The sequence below is a fragment of the Hypanus sabinus genome, chromosome 19, assembly GCF_030144855.1.
Source record: "Hypanus sabinus isolate sHypSab1 chromosome 19, sHypSab1.hap1, whole genome shotgun sequence".
NCBI classification, from domain to species: domain Eukaryota; kingdom Metazoa; phylum Chordata; class Chondrichthyes; order Myliobatiformes; family Dasyatidae; genus Hypanus; species Hypanus sabinus.
In genome coordinates, this window is record NC_082724.1 from 51,518,423 (window position 1) to 51,538,479 (window position 20,057).

Here is a 20,057-nt window from a genome sequence, read left to right on the forward strand (position 1 = left end):
TATTTTATGTTACTTCAGATCCAGAGTAACAATTATGTTGTTCTCCATTCACTTATGTGCTGAAGAATGACAATAAATTAATGACAATCTACTGACATTCGGCTTCACGGGTGCTTTATCAACAGACATTTGAAACTTCAGATTAAGCAAACTTTTTAAAACAGGACACCATAGTAGTGTAGCAGTTAGCACAACACTATTACAGCTCAGGGCTTTGGCGTTCAGAGCTAATTCTGGCAGTCTGTAAGGAGTTTGTATGTTTTCCTCCTACAGTCCAGAGACTTACTGGTTGGTAGGTAATTGATCATTGTAAATTGTCCTGTGATTAGGCTGGGATTAAATAGGTGGACTGCTGGGTGTTGCAGTTCATTGGGCCCATAAGGGCTTTTCCACTCTATATATTTAAACAACTAAATACAACATTTATTTACTGGCATTGAGTCGTCCCCTTGTCACTGGCTAAGTCGTCAATTGCAACCCAGGCCAGACTCCCTGTGAAGTTACACCATTACCATTACCCTTTGTTTCTGAGCTGCCGTTTTCCGACTCCAGAATGTTAAGCTGCTGGATGTCAACCGCATGTGTCCAGAGTCTGATGCATCTACTCAGATTGAAACTGCATGTCCAGACGCTGAACGATGAGCATTCAGTGAGTCACTGCTGATGAGCTAAGTAATGCAAACAAGGGGAGGGTTGGGGTGCAAAAGTCAAAGTGTGGCTGTCTGAATATGCTTGATTCGTTTTCTGAATATGTGTCATAAAACTTGGCACCTAGGAGCATTCGCACTGCAATCAGTCCCTTCTGCTCATAACCAGGGAAGTGGGAGGAGGGATTCTTTGAGAATCGCAGGTTGAACTGCAGTCTTGATTGTACAACTGTGTAATTAAATAAGAAACTTAAAATTTTGCTGCATTTTCCCCTCTGCAGTTTATACTCGGAAACTTTCTGACGATGAACACCCCTTGTACCTGAGGCTGCTGGCTGGGCCGGATGAGAAGATGTTAAGTCTCGTCCTGAAAGAGAATGAAACAGGGGAAGTGAATGTAAGTCAATCTTATGCTGGTAGTTTAGGCATAAAGTTCCAGATACTTGGCTTAGTTACAAAATCAGAAGAATTCTAACTGGGTGAAGTATGTTTAATAATATTTTGGTTACTAATTTGATTGGTTCAGCACAACATGGCGGGCCAAAGAGGCTGTTCCTGTGCTGTTTTGTTCTACATTTTAATATTAAGTATGGGATTAAACTGACATGCGACTCAAAACATCCTTTCTATTTTACCACATTAGATTGTTGCAAGAGTGTACAAGTTATATTGTTTAGCAATTATTTTTTAGTAGTACAAACTAATATCCATAGAATATAGATCAAGGAATTTTGGTCTAAAATTCCAGGAATTAGGGTTGGTAGCACATCTAGCTGGTCCTGTTGATGCACCATCAATAACTCACTCTGAGACGTAAGGCGAGATATCGGCTTTTATTGACTGGAAGAAGGAACAAACAGTGAGTGACCACCATACTACATCCTGGAGACTGAGAGGCCGGGTTCAGGCCTTGATCACCTTTATACAGGGGTCTGTGGGAGGAGCCACAGAAGCAGTCAGCAGGGGGAGTGTCCAGACAGGTATATGTAGTTCACCACACCTGTAATGTAATTTACAGAGAAAAATGCTTTCTTTACTTGGTCCGACGTGGACATGAGTCCAGCCACCTACATCAATGTTGACTCCTGTCCTTGGGAGTGACTGAGCAATCCAGACTGTTTTATCAGAACAAGCTGACCGAGGTGATGAATAAATGCTAATCTTGATGGGTTTATCCTCAACGATAGGAACAAGCTCTGAAATTTAGTGTTCCAGTTGAATGTATAAGATCCAGCCCTCCACTCTCCTAAGGTCCTTGATATATAATGAACTGGAGGCAATTAGGGAGCTTAAGGTAAAAACTCTTAGGAACCAGAGATCACAATATGATTGAGTTCAACCTGAAATTTGATAGGGAGAAAGTAAAGTCTGATGCAGCAGTATGTAGAGTAAGGGAAATTACAGTGGTATGAGTGAGGAGCTGCCAAAGTAAATTGGAAGGACCTGCTGACTGGGATGTCCGCAGAGCAGCAATGGTGATTGTTTCTGGGAAAAATGAGGAAGGTGCAGGACCTGTGTATTCTGAAAGTGAAGAATTACTCAAATGGCAAAATAGTACAACCGTGGCTGACAAGGGAAGTCAAAGCTACTGTAAAAATAACAGAAAGGGCATATAACAAAGAAAAAATAGTGGGAAGATAGATGATAGGGGTTTTAAAAACCTACAGAAAGTAACTAAAAAAAATCATTAAAAGGGAAAAGATGAAATATGAAAGCAAGCTAGCAAATAATATCAAAGTGGATAGTAAAAATTTTTTGAAGAATGTTAAAAATAAAAGAGAAATAAGAGTGGATATAGGACCACTAGAAAATGAGGCAGGAGAGATAATAATGAGGAACAAGAAGATGGCTGAAGAATTAAATGAGTATTTTGTGTCAGTCTTCACTGTGGAGGACACTCGCAGTATGCTTGATGTTGTAGTGTGTGAAGGAAGAGAAGTGGGTGCAGTTACTACTACAAGAGAGAAGGTGCTCAAAAAGCTGAAAGACCTAAAGGTGCGTAAGACACCCAGACCAGATGAACAGCACCCTAGGGTCCTGAAAGAGGTAGCGTTAGATTGTGGTGGCATGAGAGATGATCTTTCAAAAATCATTGGACTCTGGCATGGTACCAGAGGACTGGAAAATTGCAAATGTTACTCCACTCCTTAAGAAAGGAGGAAGGCAGTAGAAAGGAAATTATAGACCAGTTAGCCTGACCTCAGTAGCTGGGAAGATGTTGGAGTCAATTGTTAAGGATGAGGTGATGGAGTACTTGGTGACACAGGAATAGATAGTATAAAGTCAGCATGGTTTCCTTCAGGGAAAATCTTGCCTGACAAACCTGTTGGTATTTGAGGAAATTACAAGTAGGATAAATAAAGGGGATTCAGTGGGTGTTGTACATTTGGATTTTCAGAAGGCCTTTGACAAGGTGCCACACATGAGGCTGCTTACCAAGTTAAGAGCCCATGGTATTACAGGAAAGTTACTAGCATGGATAGTGCACTGGCTGGTTGGCAGGAGGCAGTGAGTGGGAAGAAAAGGATCCTTTTCTGGTTGGCTGCCAGTGAATAGTGGTGTTCTGCAGGGGTCGGTGTTGGGATCACTTTTTATGCTGTATATAAATCATTTAGATGATGGAATAGATGGCTCTTGTCAAGATTGCAGATGATGTGAAGATTGGTGGAGGGGCAGGTAGTATTGAGGAAACAGGTAGGATGCAGAAGGACTTGGACAGATTAGGAGAATGGGCAAGAAAGTGGCAAATGATATATAATGTTGGAAAATGTATGGTCATGCACTTTGGTAGTAGAAGTAAATGTGCAGGCTGTTTTCTAAATGGGGAGAAAATCCAGGAATCTGAGATGCAAAGGAGCTTGGGAGTGTTCACCCTGAAGGTTAATTTGCAGGTTGAGTTGGTGGTGAGGAAGGCAAATGCCACATTAGCATTCATTTCAAGAGTTCTATAGAACAAGAGCAAGGGTGTGATGCTGAGGCTTTATAGGGCACTGGTGAGGCCTCACCTTGAGTATTGTGGACAGTTTTGGGCCCATTATCTTAGAAAAGGTGTGCTGGTGTTGGAGAGGGTCTGAAGGAGGTTCGCAAGGATGATTCCAGAAATGCAAGGGTTATCATACGATGAACGTTTGATGGCTCTGGGTGCGTACTCACCGGAATTCAGAAGGATGAGGGGAGATCTCATTGAAACCTTTTGAATGTTGAAAGGCCTGGACAGAGTAGATGTGGAAAGGATGTTTCCAGTAGTGGGGGAGTCTAGGACAAGAGGGCACAACCTCAGGATAGAGGGGCGCCCTTTCAAAAGAGATGCAGAGAGATTTCTTTAGTCAAAGGGTGGTGATTGTGGAAGTTGTTGCCATATGCAGCTGTGGAGGCCAGGTTGTTGGGTGTATTTAAGGCAGAGATTGATAGGTTCTTGATTGGACATGGCATCAAAGGTTACAGGGAGAAGGCTGGGAACTGGGGTTGAGGAGGAGATTAAAAAGAAGGATCAGCCATGATTGAACGACGGAGCAGACTCGATGGGCCAGATGGCCTGATTCTGCTCCTCTGTCTTATGGTCTTATGTGTAACATTTCTGGCTAAAATGAGCACATAAATGCCTTACATCTGAGCTCATCTTTAGTCACAGGAAACAACTCATAGAGCTTTCAAAATGGTGTCAATTAAGTCACATTGAAGGACCAAGACTACGAACAGATGTACCCACTTGGTAGAACGCTCATCTCTGAGACACAGTCATGATATCAGATCCAATGCTTAGAAAGTTGAGCATATATTTTAGTTCCGTATGAGAGAGCTACACAGCTGCTTTCTTTCAGACACGACATTAAACCAAGGTACTGCTGCCTTTGATGTAGGATGATATTGAAGAATAGCTGGGCTGCAAAATCATCCCTGAACCAAAATTATAAAAATAGTTAAACAGTCATTAGTTTGTTGCTTTTGTGGAAGCTTGTCATTTACAAATTGGCAGCTATGTTTTCTATATTATGACAGTAATGATATTGGGGTTTTAAAACACTTTGGCTGTGCTGAAAACAAGGGAAGCAGTATATAAAGTCCAACAAGCTTGACTGGTTCACCCTCGGAGAGCTACAGATGTGCTATTGTGATTTAGGAGCAAAGGTAAAATGAGTTTGTGAGGAGCAGTGACCATGAGTGTTTCTCTTTCTTTGTTCAGTGGGATGCCTTCACTGTACCAGAGCTGCAGAACTTCCTGCGAATCCTACAGCGGGAGGAGGAGGAGCACGTCAGGCAGATGTTCGGAAAGTACGCCCGTTGCCGGCAGAAGATGCAAGAGGAGCTTGCCAACCGCTCCCCTGGTTGACCAGAATGCCTCGCCATCAAGTGACAAGAGAGAAAGCGAGAGAGAGAGAGAGAGAGAGAGAGCGAGAGAATGAGAGGGGGGAAATAAAAATCTTGTGCACGCGCTCACATATATGAACGGTGAAGTTCTTGAATCAGTGTTACCTGGTTTGGCCAGGAGCAAAGTACAAACTGTGGAGAATACAAGTTGTTTTGAGTGAGTTACTATGAGCTGGGTGGGATATTGTGTGGTATAGAAGATCTGCCTGACATTAGTAAGTGTGACTGAGTTCTTTACTTGATGCTGAACTGAACAGTTGCAAGCTGTTTGTGGGAAGTCTCTGCCCAAGGAAGGAAATCTCTTCACCCTGCTACCTTGAGCAGCTTCCTGCTTTACTAGGAGGTGACCATGCAGATGAAGGTACAGAGTTTCATGATTTCCTCACATAATCTGAGCAGTTCATTCACCATTGCTTGTATGATGGGGGCAGCGGTCCTGTAGCAATTTCCTTTGGTTGCTTACACTGCATTCTCATCCACCACACAAGCACTGATATCTATTGAAGTGTAAAAAAAATCTGTGTTATGTAGATAATAACAACAAAGGAATTTCATTCTGGTATTGATGGGATTTCCCATGGATGAGAATTTTTAGCTCAGTCTGACTCTAGGATCAGGGCTAAAGTTGGTGAACAAAACCTTAGGAGCTTAAATGAGCAGGAAGAGAACATAAGGTCTTCAAATCCTCCCTAACTCCAAACTTGTTCAGCACATCAATCCTCTCACACCAATGCCAGCTGAAAGCAAGATGGTAGAGTCAGGGTGACTCATTGTTTCTGTCAGAATGTAGTATGTATTCCTTTAATTTATTTTATTTTAGCGATGCAGCATGGTAACAAGCCCTTTAACCCAACAAGCCCATGCTAGCCAATTACACCCATGGGACCAATAAACCTACTAACCCTTACATCTTTTGAATGTGAGTGGAAACAGGAGCACCCAGAGGAAACCCTCAAGGTCATGGGGAGAACATCCAAACTCCTTACAGACAGTGGCTGGAGTTGAACACGGGTCGCTTGAAAAAGAGAAATGAGATGTAAGGAGTTCAGTTGTATTTAGGCTATCAGGGTACAGTATGGGCTTGGCTCAGTGAGGGGATGCAGTTTAGAATGGGGGCAGAGGGGAAAACAACTGGTATGGTGTGGGTGATGTGAATGGAATGGTTACATTGGCTTGGGTGAGGTGATTGAGTAGCCAGCTTAGTTCAGTGTAATGTGTGTGAGCATCAGTTTGGTGTGTATTTGGCAAGTTTGGGGACCAGCTCAATGTCAAGGCAGTAAGTCTGAAGTGGGAGGGGGAGTGGGACATGAAAGGTTTGGAGCATTGGCATTAAGCGGTGTTCAGCAGGCAAAGTTGCACGTGTGAGAAATTAGTGGTGATTCTTGATTATTTTAGGCTAAGGGCAATTTATTTTTGGGGTAATCACTCAGTAAACAGTCATCATAATTCAAAGCTGCAATTCACTAGCAGAATGCAAACCTGGATACATCTTGATGCTAAATTCACCAGTGGGCAGGTGTACATTTGTTATGTGTATCTTGTTAGCAATAATTTTAAGTCACAATTATTTGCACAAATGTCTCTTGGAACAGAAATCCATTTCCAATGGCTGTTGGTGAATTCTGAGCCTTGTGCATTATGGGGTTTCAGGTTTAGACCCTGGTGTGAGTTGATTTGGCTCAGGAATCAAAATAAAATTCATTTTAAAAAAAGCTACAGATGCTGGAAATCTCAGATAGTTGGAACCACTTAGCAGGTCAGGTAGTATCTGTGCAAAAGTTATTTTCAGGTCAAAGATCCTTCTTCAGAATTGGAAAAGAGAAAACAAATCAGTATTTTTCCCCCACAGTTCTGATGAAGGGTCTTTCACCTGAACGTGTTTTCCTCACTGCAGATGTGGCCTGATTTGCTGAATGTTCCAGTGCTCCTGACTGCAGGCTGTAAATTCCTTTTTGAACTAAAGGCGAGGACAGGTTCAGAATTCTCTGTGATGGTCACTCTGGTTTGATAGACTGTCAGCTTAGGACTGGTACTGTTCCCCAGGAGGAGAGGCATGATATTGTGGGCCTGCTTCTGCTCACACAGCTCTGTGAATCCATTGAAAAGCAGAAACTGACTTTGTGAATAGTGGTAGGGTACAACCAGCAGTCTAAGAGGAACGGGCTATGATCTGAACTGAACTAGTCCACCTGACTAAAGAAGTTTATAAATTATGTTGTATTTTAAGTTTTATTCAATAAAAATGTGAACTGAGTAACTAGTTCTGTGGTTTTTGTGTTTTTAAAACTAAGATTGCTTACCTTGTGTCCAGTGATGTGCCTTCCCCAAGTTCTGAGGCAAAGCTCTATTTCAAATTGCCTTTCTAAATTTACATATTTTAAAAACCACTTGTAAAAACAAAGTCATTCATATGGCTTAAATTTCCTCTTTCCAGATCCTGCTGTCTCAATGTTATAATTATGCTCTTCTATCAACATTTATTCACACTGCAATCTCAACAGTTCCCATTTAATTTTACCATGGTATCTGTCACAGATGGTTTCAGGATCTGACTACTCTTGACTTTGTGGACTACATTTATTAATGGTCACTTGGTTTAAATAATAAATTTTGAGTACAATTAGTCCTTTGGGGAAAATTTCTACCAGAAGGTGATACAGTTGTAAAGAAGGCATATGAGGTGTTGGCTATCATCAGTCGGGGGCTGAGTTCAAGAGTTGCAGCTCTATAAACCTTTAGTTAAACCACACTTGGAAAATTGTGTTCCATTCTGGTCACCTCATTATAGGAAGGATGTGGAAGCTCTAGGGAGTGCAGAGCAGATTTACAAGGATGCAGCCTGGATTAGAGAGCATGTTTAATGAGGGCAGGTTGAGCGAGCTAAGACTTTCTGGAGTGAAGGAGGATGAGAGGTAACGTGATAGAGATGTACAAGATGGTAAGAGTGGACAGCGAGAGACTTTCTCCCAGGGCAGAAATGTCTCATACCAGGGGGCATAATTTTAAGGTGATTTGAAGAAAGGGGTAGGGATGCCAGAGGTAGGTTTTTGTGAGTGGATGGAACATCCTACCAGGGGTGGTGGTAGAGAAAGTCATAGGCACACAGATATTAGAAAAACAGGGTTACGTAGGAGGGAAGAGTTATCTTGGCACAAATGAGAAGATCTGCAGATCCAGGCAACACACAAAATGCTGGTTGAACTCAGCAGGCCAGGCAGCATCAATGGAACACAACACAGTCGACCTTTTGGGCCAAAACCCTTCAACAGGACTGAAGAAAAAAAGATGAGTAGATTTAAAACGTGGGGGAGGGAAGGGAGAAACATAAGGCGATAGGTGAAACCCGAAGAGGGAGGGATGAAGTAAAGAGCTGGGAAGTTGATTGGTTAAAGAGATACAGGGCTGGAGAAGGTGTGTGGGGGGGGGTGGGGATAGGAGAGGACAGAAGGGGGAGGAGCACCAGAGGGAGGCTTTGGACAAGCAAGGAGATAAGGTGAGAGACAGAAAAGGGGATGGGCAATGGTGAAGGTGGGGTGCAATACCAGAAGTTAGAGAAACCTATGTTCATGCCATCAGGTTGGAGGCTACCCAGACGGAATATAAGTGTGGCCTCATCACGACAGTAGAGGAGGCAATGGATTGACATAGGAATGGGAAGTGGAATTAAGATGGTGGCTACTGGGAGATCCAATTTCTTCTGGTGGACGGAGCATAGATGCTCAGTGAAGCAGTCTCCCAATCTACATCGGGTCTCATCAATAAGAGGCCACACCAGGAGCACCAGATACAGTAGATGACCAAAACAGACTCACGGGTGAAGTGTCCCCTCACCTGAAAGGACTGTTTGGGACCCTGAATGGTGGTGGTGGGGGGGGGGGGAGATGTAGGGGCAGGTGTAGCACTTGTTTGGCTTGCAAGGATAAATGCCAGGTGGGAGATCAGTGTGGGGGGAATGGACAAGGGAATCACATTGGGAGCAATCCCTGCAGAAAGAAAGTGGGGGGGGGGGGGACAGATGTGCCTGGTGGTGGGATCCTGTTGTACACGGCAGAAGTTACATAGAATTTTGTGCTTTCAGGCTCGTGGGGTGGTTGGTGAGGACAAAAGGAACCCTATCCCTGGTAGGGTGGTGGGAGGATGGAGTGAGAGTAGACATGCGTGAAATGGAAGAGATGTGGTTGAGGGGAACATTGATGGTGAAGGAAGGGAAGACCCTTTCTTTGCAAAAGGAGGACATCTCCTTCTCCTGTCAGCAGATGCGGCAGAGGTGGAGGAACTGAGATAAGGGAGATGGTGTTTTTACAATTAACGGTGGGAAGAGGTATAGTGCAGGTAGCGGTGAGAGTCCGTGGGCTTATAATAGACATCCATAAATAAGCTGTAGCATAGGAAAAATGGGGGACGGATACCTGTGTAGGCTTGGAACATAGACTGTTCCATGTAGCTGACAAAAAGTCAGGCACAGCTGGGACACTTGCCCATGGTTACACCCTTTGTTTGAAGAAAGTGGGTGGAGCCAAAAAAGGAGAAACTTTTAAGAGTGAGGACAAGTTCCACCAGACAGAGGAGAGTGATAGTGGAGGGGAACTGGTTGGGTCTGATGTCCAGAAAGAAACAGAGGGCTTTGAGGCCTTCCTGAAGGGGGGGGGGTGTATAGGGACTGGACATCCATAGTAAAAATAAGGTGACAGGAGCCAGCAAACTTGAAATCACTGAGAAGACCCAGAGCATGTGAAGTGTCAAGGATGTAGGTAGGAAGGGACTGAACTAGAGGGAATAAAACAGAGTGATGTTAGTGTAGGTTTAAGGGTCAGCATATCATCGGCTGAAGGGCCTGAATTGTGCTGTAATGTTATAGGAATTCTTTTGAAAAGTTTTATTACCTCAAATTGTTAAAACTTGAGCAGCAACCAGTCAGTTTGAGAGTGAGAGAAGGAATGACTCACTCAGGTCAGCAAGTGTACATTAAAGACCAGTGCTTTGCAGGAACTACAGTGTTTGAACAACGGTCAATCAGAGATTGAGATTCAGTAGCAAGTGCAAATTAAGATAAAGCATGAGTAAGTGGAGCGGCCTTTGTTGGAGTGGTCAGTGTAAGAGTGGGATGTGAGAAGGCAGGGAGATCTCCAATGTCCAGCTTCTAACACTCTGCATTAAGGAGTTGGAGCTGGAACTGGATGAACTTCAGATCATTTGGGAGAATGGACAGGACATATAAAGTTGTCGTTACACCCGAGGTGCAGGGCACAGAAAACTGGGTGGCAGTCAAGGTAAAATGCGTTAAACAGCCACTGCAGAATACTCCTGTGGCCATACCCCTCAACAACACTTTGGATACAGCTGGGGATACGACTTAGCAGAGAAAAGTCATAGCGGTCAGGTCTCAGGCAGTGAGTCTGGCTCTATGGCTCAGCAGGGAGGTGGGGGAGAAGCGGTGATAGGGGATTCATTAGGACACCAGAAAGGCGGCTCTGTTGATGAGAATGAGATTCCTGGATGCAATGTTGTCTCCCAGTTGCCAGGGTCCAGGGCATCTTGCATCGAGTCTCTAAGATAGGTAGGAAGAGGGATGAGGTTCTGAAAGGGGGCTCAGGGAGTTAGGTGCTAAGTTAAGGGGCAGGATCTCCAGAGTTATGATCTCAGGATTGCTGCCCATGCCACATGCCAGTGAGGCCAGAAACAGGAAAATCGTACAATTTTAACACGTGGCACCTAAAGTGGAAGAGAAGTAATATCCTAGCAAGAAGATTTGTGAGTCCTGCGTGGTGGGCCGGGGGTGGGGGGGGGGGGCATTTGCCTTGCCTCACCTTCTGAGATTCCTCTAAAATCTTTCTATATACCTACACCTCAAAATCTTATATATTTTTGTGGTGTTTTAAGTATCTGTTCAGAAGTAGAGGGGATTTATTGATTGATTTATCTATCTATCTCTATTTTTAGAAAATTTTCTGTATTTTATTTTCTGGCTGTACTCAGGTGCCAGAGTGCGTGCTCTGACCTCTCCAACACTGAATACCAAGGAGCAGATTCTTCTGACTTGTAACATCTCTCTTCATTTGATTGTGCGCTTTCTGAATATTCATATTTGCTTTTAACTTCTTGGAATTCATCACTGGGTCTATGTTAGCTGCTCATAATTCTGATTTGTGCTGTTACTTTGTATTCAGCTGAGGGTACTTATGTGGCATTATAGATGCAGTAAAATCACTCAAGGAACTTGACTGAAATGTTATGAAAGCCTCACACGAGGAAATCTGCAGATGCTGGAAATTCTAACGACACACACAAAGTGCTGGTGGAACACAGCAGGACAGCGCTTCTCCCTATAGATGCTGCCTGGCCTGCTGTGTTCCACCAGCACTTTGTTCTGACGAAGGGTCTCGGCCCAAAACGTCGACAGTGCTTCTCCCTATAGATGCTGCCTAGCCTGCTGTGTTCCACTAGCACTTTGTGTGTGTTGTTATGAAAGCCTCATTGGGATTTTTAGTTACATGACCAAATGCTTACTAAAGGATGTTTTGAAGGCGCGCCTTAAAATGCGTGTCCAGGCTTACACACTTGTTCAGTCCTGGTCCCAGATAGGTAGTATTTCATCTCCAGAAGAACATGGAATCTGAGCCAAGATCTGTTTAAATTTCAGTCTTTAAGACTTTTGATGTATTCTCTCCATCCATGCTCCCACAAAAACTTTCCCTATCTATTCACACAAACATTTTCTATTTGTATTATCATATGTTAAAAAAAAACATTAATCAAATCCCCCCCGAAACTTCCTATGTGAGGTGGGTGGTTGGGGTGTGGGGGTGGGGGGAATGGGGAGGAAGTAGAAAAGAACAGGTCTCCTGATCTCTGATAATTTAGTTGTTTCTCTCCAAATGTTTTCCAGTGCATCATTCTCAGATTGTCTGGGAATGAAGCCACTGACAACCTGAATCAATGATATAATCTAGAAGAGGAAAGTGGAAAAAGGGGAAGGCTTTCACATATATGAGGTGTTACTGTGTGTGCTCTTGACGAAATACGATGCCTATAAAGTGATGTCGTTGTAGGCGTACATCTTGCTTGCCAATCTCAGGGGTTAGACCAGGGGTGGGCAAACTTTTTGACTTGTGGCCCACAAAGGGTTCTAAAATTTGACAGGGGGGCCAGACCAGGAGCAGATGGACGGAGTGTTTTGGTAATACATCTCATAAGAGAAAATAAAATATCATGGGATATATAGAAAACATGTGCTTTAATTTCAATTGAAAATGAACGAATGCATTACAACAAAATATCTGTCTTTGAAGTCCCATGGTATTTAGCTATTTATTGAAATGACTTTTAAAACACTGAAAATTAAATGAATAAAATACAGCTTTTTAAAATAGTAACAGTTATTATTTTAAAGCACTGAAAATTCTGTTATCCTTCAAGATATTATCATCCTCACTCTCCTCCTGACTGTCTTTATTTCAAAAACGGTAGGAGATGCAGGTCTACTTGTCCTGCTCCTTCTTATTCAATTGTTCCCTGTGCCAAAACTCAACAACGACCAGCACAAAGACAGAACAGTGACAGTGCGCCAGTATGCGGAGCGCGTTATTTGATCTGGAGCGCATTTTTTATTTTGAGAACGTACGTGCACCTGCGCACTACTCATATCCATCACTTAACGGAAATGACATGTAACATGTAAGGCTTATTGAAAAAAATATTTTCAAATGCATTTTTTACATAACACAACGAAGAAACTTATTTTTAATTTCAGTGGGAACAGTGTTGTTGGTCTCCCTTTTTAGCCAGCGCATCAAAGTCTGGATTTAGTTTTGTTGTGGCGATTCTCAGGATGGATCTGAGGTGTTGGTCAGTTAACTTGGATCTGTGGCTGGCTTTGTTGCTGTTCATGACGCTGAACGCCTGTTCACACAAATAGGTCGAGCCGAACAAAGAGTAAAGCGCAAATGTGGAGTAATACGCTGCACCTCAACAAAGGTCAATTTGTAGCGGTGTGCTACATGCAGCGCTAAAATTACGACACGGAGTCGGTAACTGCAGTCAAAGAAAAAAAACTTTATTCGAAATCCCCAGCCTCACTCTTAAGCCTCCCTCAACCTGCCCTCCGTGGCGCAGAGGCTCCAAAGCTCTGTGCTTGCAAATCCCCGCAGGCTATCTCCATTAGCCGGAACGCTGGCTAATTGTGAGCCGGTTTGGATATGCCAGGAAATGGGTCGCCACAAATGTATATAGAGTGCGTCATCTATTGGGAAAACGCCAGAATTGCGGGGAAAAAACGTGAACAATGTTTATTAATATAATTCCATCAAGTTCTGCGGGCCGGATTAAAAAGCAGGCCGTAGTTTGCCCATGCCTGGGTTAGACAGTGAAGCTGGTCTCACTAGACTCCCTAAATCAGATAAGGCTTAGCTCTAGTGAAACAAATACTTCACAATGCCCAATGATTTTCAAATTATCACATATTCCAGCGCCACTATACCATGCCCACCATTTTCAGCAGAACAACCCAAGCAACAATAAAAACAACAACAGTAAATCAAGCCTCTTTCCCGTGCACTGACACACAAAGACAGGCCTCCAACACCAGAACAGGTTGTCTCTGGGCTTCTGCCCACCTGGACTCTCAGACTCGTGGACAGTCTGCCCAAAACCTCCAGTCTGAAGACCCTGAACCAGGAGAAATATGATCCCTTCATCGACTCTGTTAGGAACGATCCTGGGGACCTTCTCAGAGAGGTGTAGAGAATATTGACTTGTGTGCTTGAGAGAAAAAGATAGGTCAAACCATTAGACTCAAAAAATACAAATTTAAAACAGATCCTGCAAAGGAATTGCCTTCCTCGTTGAGCTAACATGAGCCTGTTATCAGGGATAATTTATGTAGTGGCTGTGGGTAGACATGTCTTATTATTTACCCTTGAGTCATTAGCAGTAATGAACCATAATGGTATTTGTTTAACCCTTTCTCTTGCCTGTCTTCTGACACCGGTGCAGTACAAATAAGTGGTTACTTCATCTTTGCATTCCCAAGCAGTGAGAATTCAACCATGGACGGACACACACACACACACACACACACACACACACTTTGGAATGTATTACACTGTATTTAGTGAATTGGCTTATAGAATAACTCATTATCTCTACGTTAATAATTGAGTCCATTGTCAGATAAGCTACGCACAATGCAAACACGAGTGATTTCAGTGAATGTCAGGCACTAACACTTCAGTTCAGATTTTACACAATACTAGTATCATGCAATTCAAAACATGAACAGCCTGTCAAGTTTAGGAACAGATTCAGCAGTAATTTTCAAAAGGGAATTGCACAAATACATTATGGGAAAAATTACTAGAACTATGAGGAAAGGCAGCAGCAATGGGACTTCGTAGATAACTATACCAAGACGGCGTGGCAGCTTCTTTCTACAACATATATTCAATAATTTTATTAGCTTTACAGTAGCAATTGTAACACAGCTGAAAAAGACAATGCTTCACCAATGGAAGGTTTTGTTGTACATAATTTATTCAGTCAATAGTTTATCCCTTTAATATGCACTGTAAATCTATCCAGGCCATTGTAAGCCACTAAATTTGACAAATACATTGTCCCAGCTATTTGACATAATTTAAACTCCATGCTTGATTTGGCGAGGTACATTGAGAATGGAAGAGAGTCAAGGAATCACAATGTGATGCCACTAGCAGAGTCATAGTTTTTAAAATGAGTCCAGTATTTGGAAATACTGTGTGTCCATAGCATATGTTCTGTATATAACCAAATGGTCCAGACCCTTTCCTGGCTTTTATTCCATCATATCATACAGTTATAAAGCAGTGAAGCCGGCCCCTCAGCCCATCTAGTCCATGATGAAATATTATTCTGCCTACTCCCATCCACCCGCACCTGGACCATAGCTCACATCCACCACTTCTTCCAGCAGCGTGTTTCACACTCTCACCACCCTCTGGGTGAAGAAGATCCCCTTCACATTCCCTTAAACATTCCACCTTTCATCCTTAACCCATGATCTCTAGTTCTAGTCTCACCCAACCCGAGTGGAAAAACTTGTTTGCATTTATCCTATCAATATCATTCATAATCTTGTACACCTCTATCAAATTTTTCCTCATTCTCTTACACTCCAGGGAATAAAGTCCTAACCTATTCAGTCCTTCCTCATAACTCAGGTCCTCAAGTCCTGGCAACATCCTTGTAAATTTCCTCTGTGCTCTTTCCATCTTATTGATGTCTTTCCTGTACTGTAGTTAGGTGACAAGAACTGCGCGTATTATTGAGTTGATCACAAATCAGGACCCAAGACTACTTAGACTCATTGCTTCCTCATGTTGGCTACATTTCACGGTTAGCCTTGAAACTCATCACAATTCTCGCTATGCTCTCTTCTTGCTGTTACCATCAGGAAGGAAGTACAGGAGCCTTAGGCCCCACACAAGGTTCAGGAATAACTGTTCCTTAAAAATCAGGCTCCTAAATCAGCATGGACATTTTGACTCACCACAACACTGATCATTGAACACAACCTGTGGACTCACAGTCAAGTACTCTACAACTCAACTTATATACAATCAATATTAGTTAATTAATTGCTTGATTGATTAATTAGTTTTTCTTTGTATTTGCACAGTTTGTCTTCTTTAGCACATTGGTCGTTTGTCAGTCTTTGTGTGGATTTTTTCATTGATTTTATTGTACTTCTTTGTGCTACTGTAAATGCCTGCAAGAAAATTAATCAGTCTAATACTTGATGACATATTGTATATGTACTTTGATAATAAATGTACTTTGAACTCTAAGGCTGCAATTCTAATAGAAGTTCAGAAGTTTGTGCAATGTTTACTTATTCTATTCCTCCATTACCTCTAAATCTATTTTGCTTTATTTTTCTTCATTATGTGAGCAGTAGCCTGTCTGACCACTCCAGAATATAGCTAATCTATGATTTTACTCCACATACCTGCTATTATCCTAAATTTCAAACCCTTTGGTAAACACCATATGTCAATCCTAAAGCCAACAATGACCTTACTCCTTCACCCAAAATACCAGAATGTGTCATTTCTTTAGATGCTGAAAAAGCATTTGATAGAGTTGAATGGCCATATTTATTTAATACATTGTAGCATTTTAATTTTAGTTCAAAATTTATATCATGGATTAAATTAATATACTATAAACCCTCGGCTTCAGTTTTTACCAATAGTCAAAGATCTTTTTTTCAGCTATTCCGTGGTACAAGGCAAGGTTGTCCTTTAAGTCCTTTACTATTTGACATTGCTTTGGAACCTTTGGCTATAGCCATTCGTGAATCACCTAATATTTTGGGTATTACTCGAGGGGATGGGACATATAAGTTATCATTATATGCTGATGATTTGTTACTATACATATCTGACCCTGAGAGATCTATTCCTGCTATTTCGTCCTTGCTTGCTCAGTTTAGTAACTTTTCTGGTTATAAATTGAATTTTAATAAGAGCGAATTATTTTCATTAAATATGCAAGTTCCAATTTATAAACATTTACTATTTAAAGTTGTTACAGATAATATTACTTATTTGGGTATTAAAATTACTAAGAACATTAAGATTTATTTAAAGTTAATTTTTTACCTTTAATTGACCAAATTAAGCAACTTGCTACCAGGTGGTCTCCACTATCTTTGTCATTGGTTGGTTGAATTAATACTATTAAGATGATGGTATTACCCAAATTCTTATATTTATTTCAAGCATTACCAATTTTTATTCCTAAATCTTTTTTTTGATATTATTGACTCCAAAATATCTTCTTATCTGTGGCAGAATAAAAATCCTAGACTAGGCAAAAAATATTTACAGAAGCCTAAGAAGGAGGGCTGTTTGGCTTTGCCAAACTTGAGATTTTACTATTGGGCAGTTAATATACGATATTTAATATTTTGGACACAAGAATTGACTATAGCTGCTTGCCCACAATGGGTAAATTTGTAATGTAAATCTGTACAAGACTTTTCATTGTTTTCAATTTTAGGATTTTCACTTCCTTTTTCTTTATCTAAATTGAATAAACAAATAACTAATCCTATAGTCAAATATACATTGCAAATTTGGTTTCAATTTCGTAAATTTTTTGGTTTGAATAAGTTCATTTTATCAAGCCCTATAATATCTAACTATTTTTGTCAGCCCTCTTTTATGGATCAAGCTTTTCTTTTATGGAAAACAAAAGGTATAACATGTTTTTGTGATTTGTTTTTGGATGATAGCTTTATGTCCTTTGAACAGCTATCTAATAAATATAATTTACCTAAAACCCATTTTTTTAGATATTTGCAAGTTAGAAATTTTTTGTATAATGAGTTACAGTCTTTTCCGAAATTATGTCCATTGGACATTACAGAAAGAATTTTAGCTCTGAATCCTTGTCAACAGGGTTTAGTAGCTGTCATTTTTAATATGATCATGAAAATACAGCCAGAAGTATCAGAAAAAATTAAGAAGGAATGGGAAGAAGAACTTCATTGTCTTATATCCACTGAGCAGTGGGAGAAAATTTTACTATTAGTCAATTCGTCCTCTATTTGTGTTAAACATGCCCTAATACAATTTAAGGTTGTACATAGAGCTCATATGTCTAAGGATAAACTTGCTCGATTTTATTCTCATGTTAATCCAACCTGTGACAGATGTCATTATGATGTTGCTTCATTGACCCACATGTTTTGGTCTTGCCCTTGTTTTCAAAATTACTGGAAAGATATTTTCAGTATTATTACAAGAGTTCTGAATATCAATTTCCAACCGCATCCCATTACTGCAATTTTCGGTTCACCAATGGTGGTTAATAGTCGTTTATCCTCCTCATCTCGACGAATGATTGCATTTGTTACATTAATGGCTAGAAGATCTATTTTATTGAATTGGAAAGAAATTAATCCAACTATATTTCAGTGGTTTTCTCAAACTATCTCTTGTTTGAGCTTAGAAAAAATTAGAAGTGTTGTTTTTGATCAGTTAAATTTGAAGAAACTTGGAGACCATTTATTCAACATTTTCATATGAGTTAAATTGTCTTTTCCTAAACCTCACTTTTATTATCCTTAATTATTTGAATGGAGGTTCGGAGTTATTGGCACTACTATATATATCTGGCATTATGCAATGGCCCATGTTGGTTTGCGTTTTTTTTCCTTCTCTTTTTTTGTTTTTTTTCTTTTTATTTCTTTTGTTCATAAGTACTGTGAGTTTGGGAGGCTATATATATTGATTATTATATATTTGAATGTCTACTTAAACTATCAACTATGTACTCTCAAACACTTTGTATTCATGTTTCATTTATGTTTGCTTAAAAATTAATAAAAAGATCTAAAAAGAAAGAAAGAACAATAACCCTAGCATGAAGGACAATTCCAGATTTTACACCACTTTCTCCATGCCAACACTTCATATGTGAAACTGTTTCTTAACATCTCTCCTGAAAGGTCTGGCTGTGATATTTAAAATATGACTGTCTCCTAGGTTGAGAGTACCTATGAACAACTTCCATTTCAGCAAACCTAAACATCACAAGGAAATTCACTAAAGCATTGTCAAACAAAATTGACACTCTCAAGTATGTACATCTGAAGTGCATCGTAAAGGATGAAAGAGCGGTGTAGAGGAGGCTAAAATTGAAACATCAAGAAATTGGAGCTTGGTAGTTTAAAACCTAAAAACATGACCATGAGCGCATTTTCATAGTCTTCTGCTGCTGTAGCCCATCCACTTCAAGGTTCAGTAGGTGTGTTCTGTGATGGTTTTCCGCATACCACTGTTGTAACGTGCGGTTATTTGAGTTACTGTTGACTTGACCAGACTGGCTGTTCTCCTCTGAGCTCTGTCATTTTCGCCCACAGACTGCTGCTGACTGAAGGCTTTCTGTTTTCCACGCCATCCTCTGTAAATTCTAGACAATGTTGTGCATGAAAACCCCAGGAGATCCAGCAGTTTCTGAAATACTCAAACTATATGGCACCAATGATCATTCCACGGGCAAAGTCACTGATCACATTTCTTCCCCATTCTGATGTCTGCTCTAAACAACTGAACCACTTGATCACATCTGCATGATTTTATGCATTGAGTTGCTGCCACGTGAGTGGTTAAATAGATATTTGCATTAATCCTTCGTTCTCCCTCTTGTAAAAACTCACACACAATTGTTCCATCTGTTAGCTGAAAGCTTTGCTTTAACGTTCTTTCTCTCCTCCCCTGTCCCCCCCCTCCGATGGTAATGAGGTGGAATTGGTTGAGAGCTTCATATTCTGTAGTTTAAGTATCACCAACAGCTTGCCCTGGTCCAAAATTACAGCCAAGAGAGTACACCAGTACTTCTACTTCCTCAAAGGCTAATAAAATGTCCCTAATAACTCTCACCAGTTTTTACACTTTATGGTAAGTGCTCCGCCCAAACCCACAAAAAAGTTCAGTGAGTTCTAATACCAACCTCCCCTCCACAGCTTCTATCTGTACTTCCTGTGAGGTCTGGAATGCAGCCAACTTAATCAAAGACCCTTCCCTCCCTAGTCATTGGCTCTTCTTTTCCATCAGCCAAAAAAATTCAAAAGCTTGAGCCCATGCACTATCAGGCTCAAGAACAACATTTGTAAGACTCTTGAATGGACCTCTTACAATATAAACTCTTGGTCTTTCAACCTACCTTGGCATGGCTGTTGCACCTTGTTTATCTACTTGCACTGCAATTTATTTGTAATTTAAATATATGCTGCATTCTGTTTTTGTCTTTCCTATTTGTACTAATAATGCGCTTATAGTTGAAATGATCTGTCTGGATGCAATGTAAGAAACGCCTTTTACCGTATCTCAGTACAGGTGACAATAATACATCAATTACCAATGGTTTTGCAACTCCATATGAAGTCATACTCTCCATTTAGCTATTTCTCCTAATTTTTTAATTATGTGGAATAAAAACAATAGTAGAAATACTTCAGTTTTCAATCACCTCACACCTTTACTTCAAGCTTTTGTGATG

General features: G+C 40.9%; 1 protein-coding gene across 3 annotated transcripts in view; it reads left to right on the plus strand.

Annotated features, from left to right (window-relative positions):
• The window catches only part of rassf1 (Ras association domain family member 1), a 109,857-nt gene extending 102,589 nt beyond the window's left edge, over positions 1-7,268 (plus strand). For all 3 annotated transcript variants that reach the window (XM_059944403.1, XM_059944404.1, XM_059944405.1), the window contains 2 exons: positions 929-1,044; positions 4,831-7,268. In XM_059944403.1, the coding sequence (XP_059800386.1) occupies positions 929-1,044; positions 4,831-4,977 (263 nt within the window). In that variant the 3' untranslated portion in view covers positions 4,978-7,268. The remainder of the gene's footprint in view (positions 1-928; positions 1,045-4,830) is intronic.
• The last annotated feature ends 12,789 nt before the right edge of the window (positions 7,269-20,057 follow it).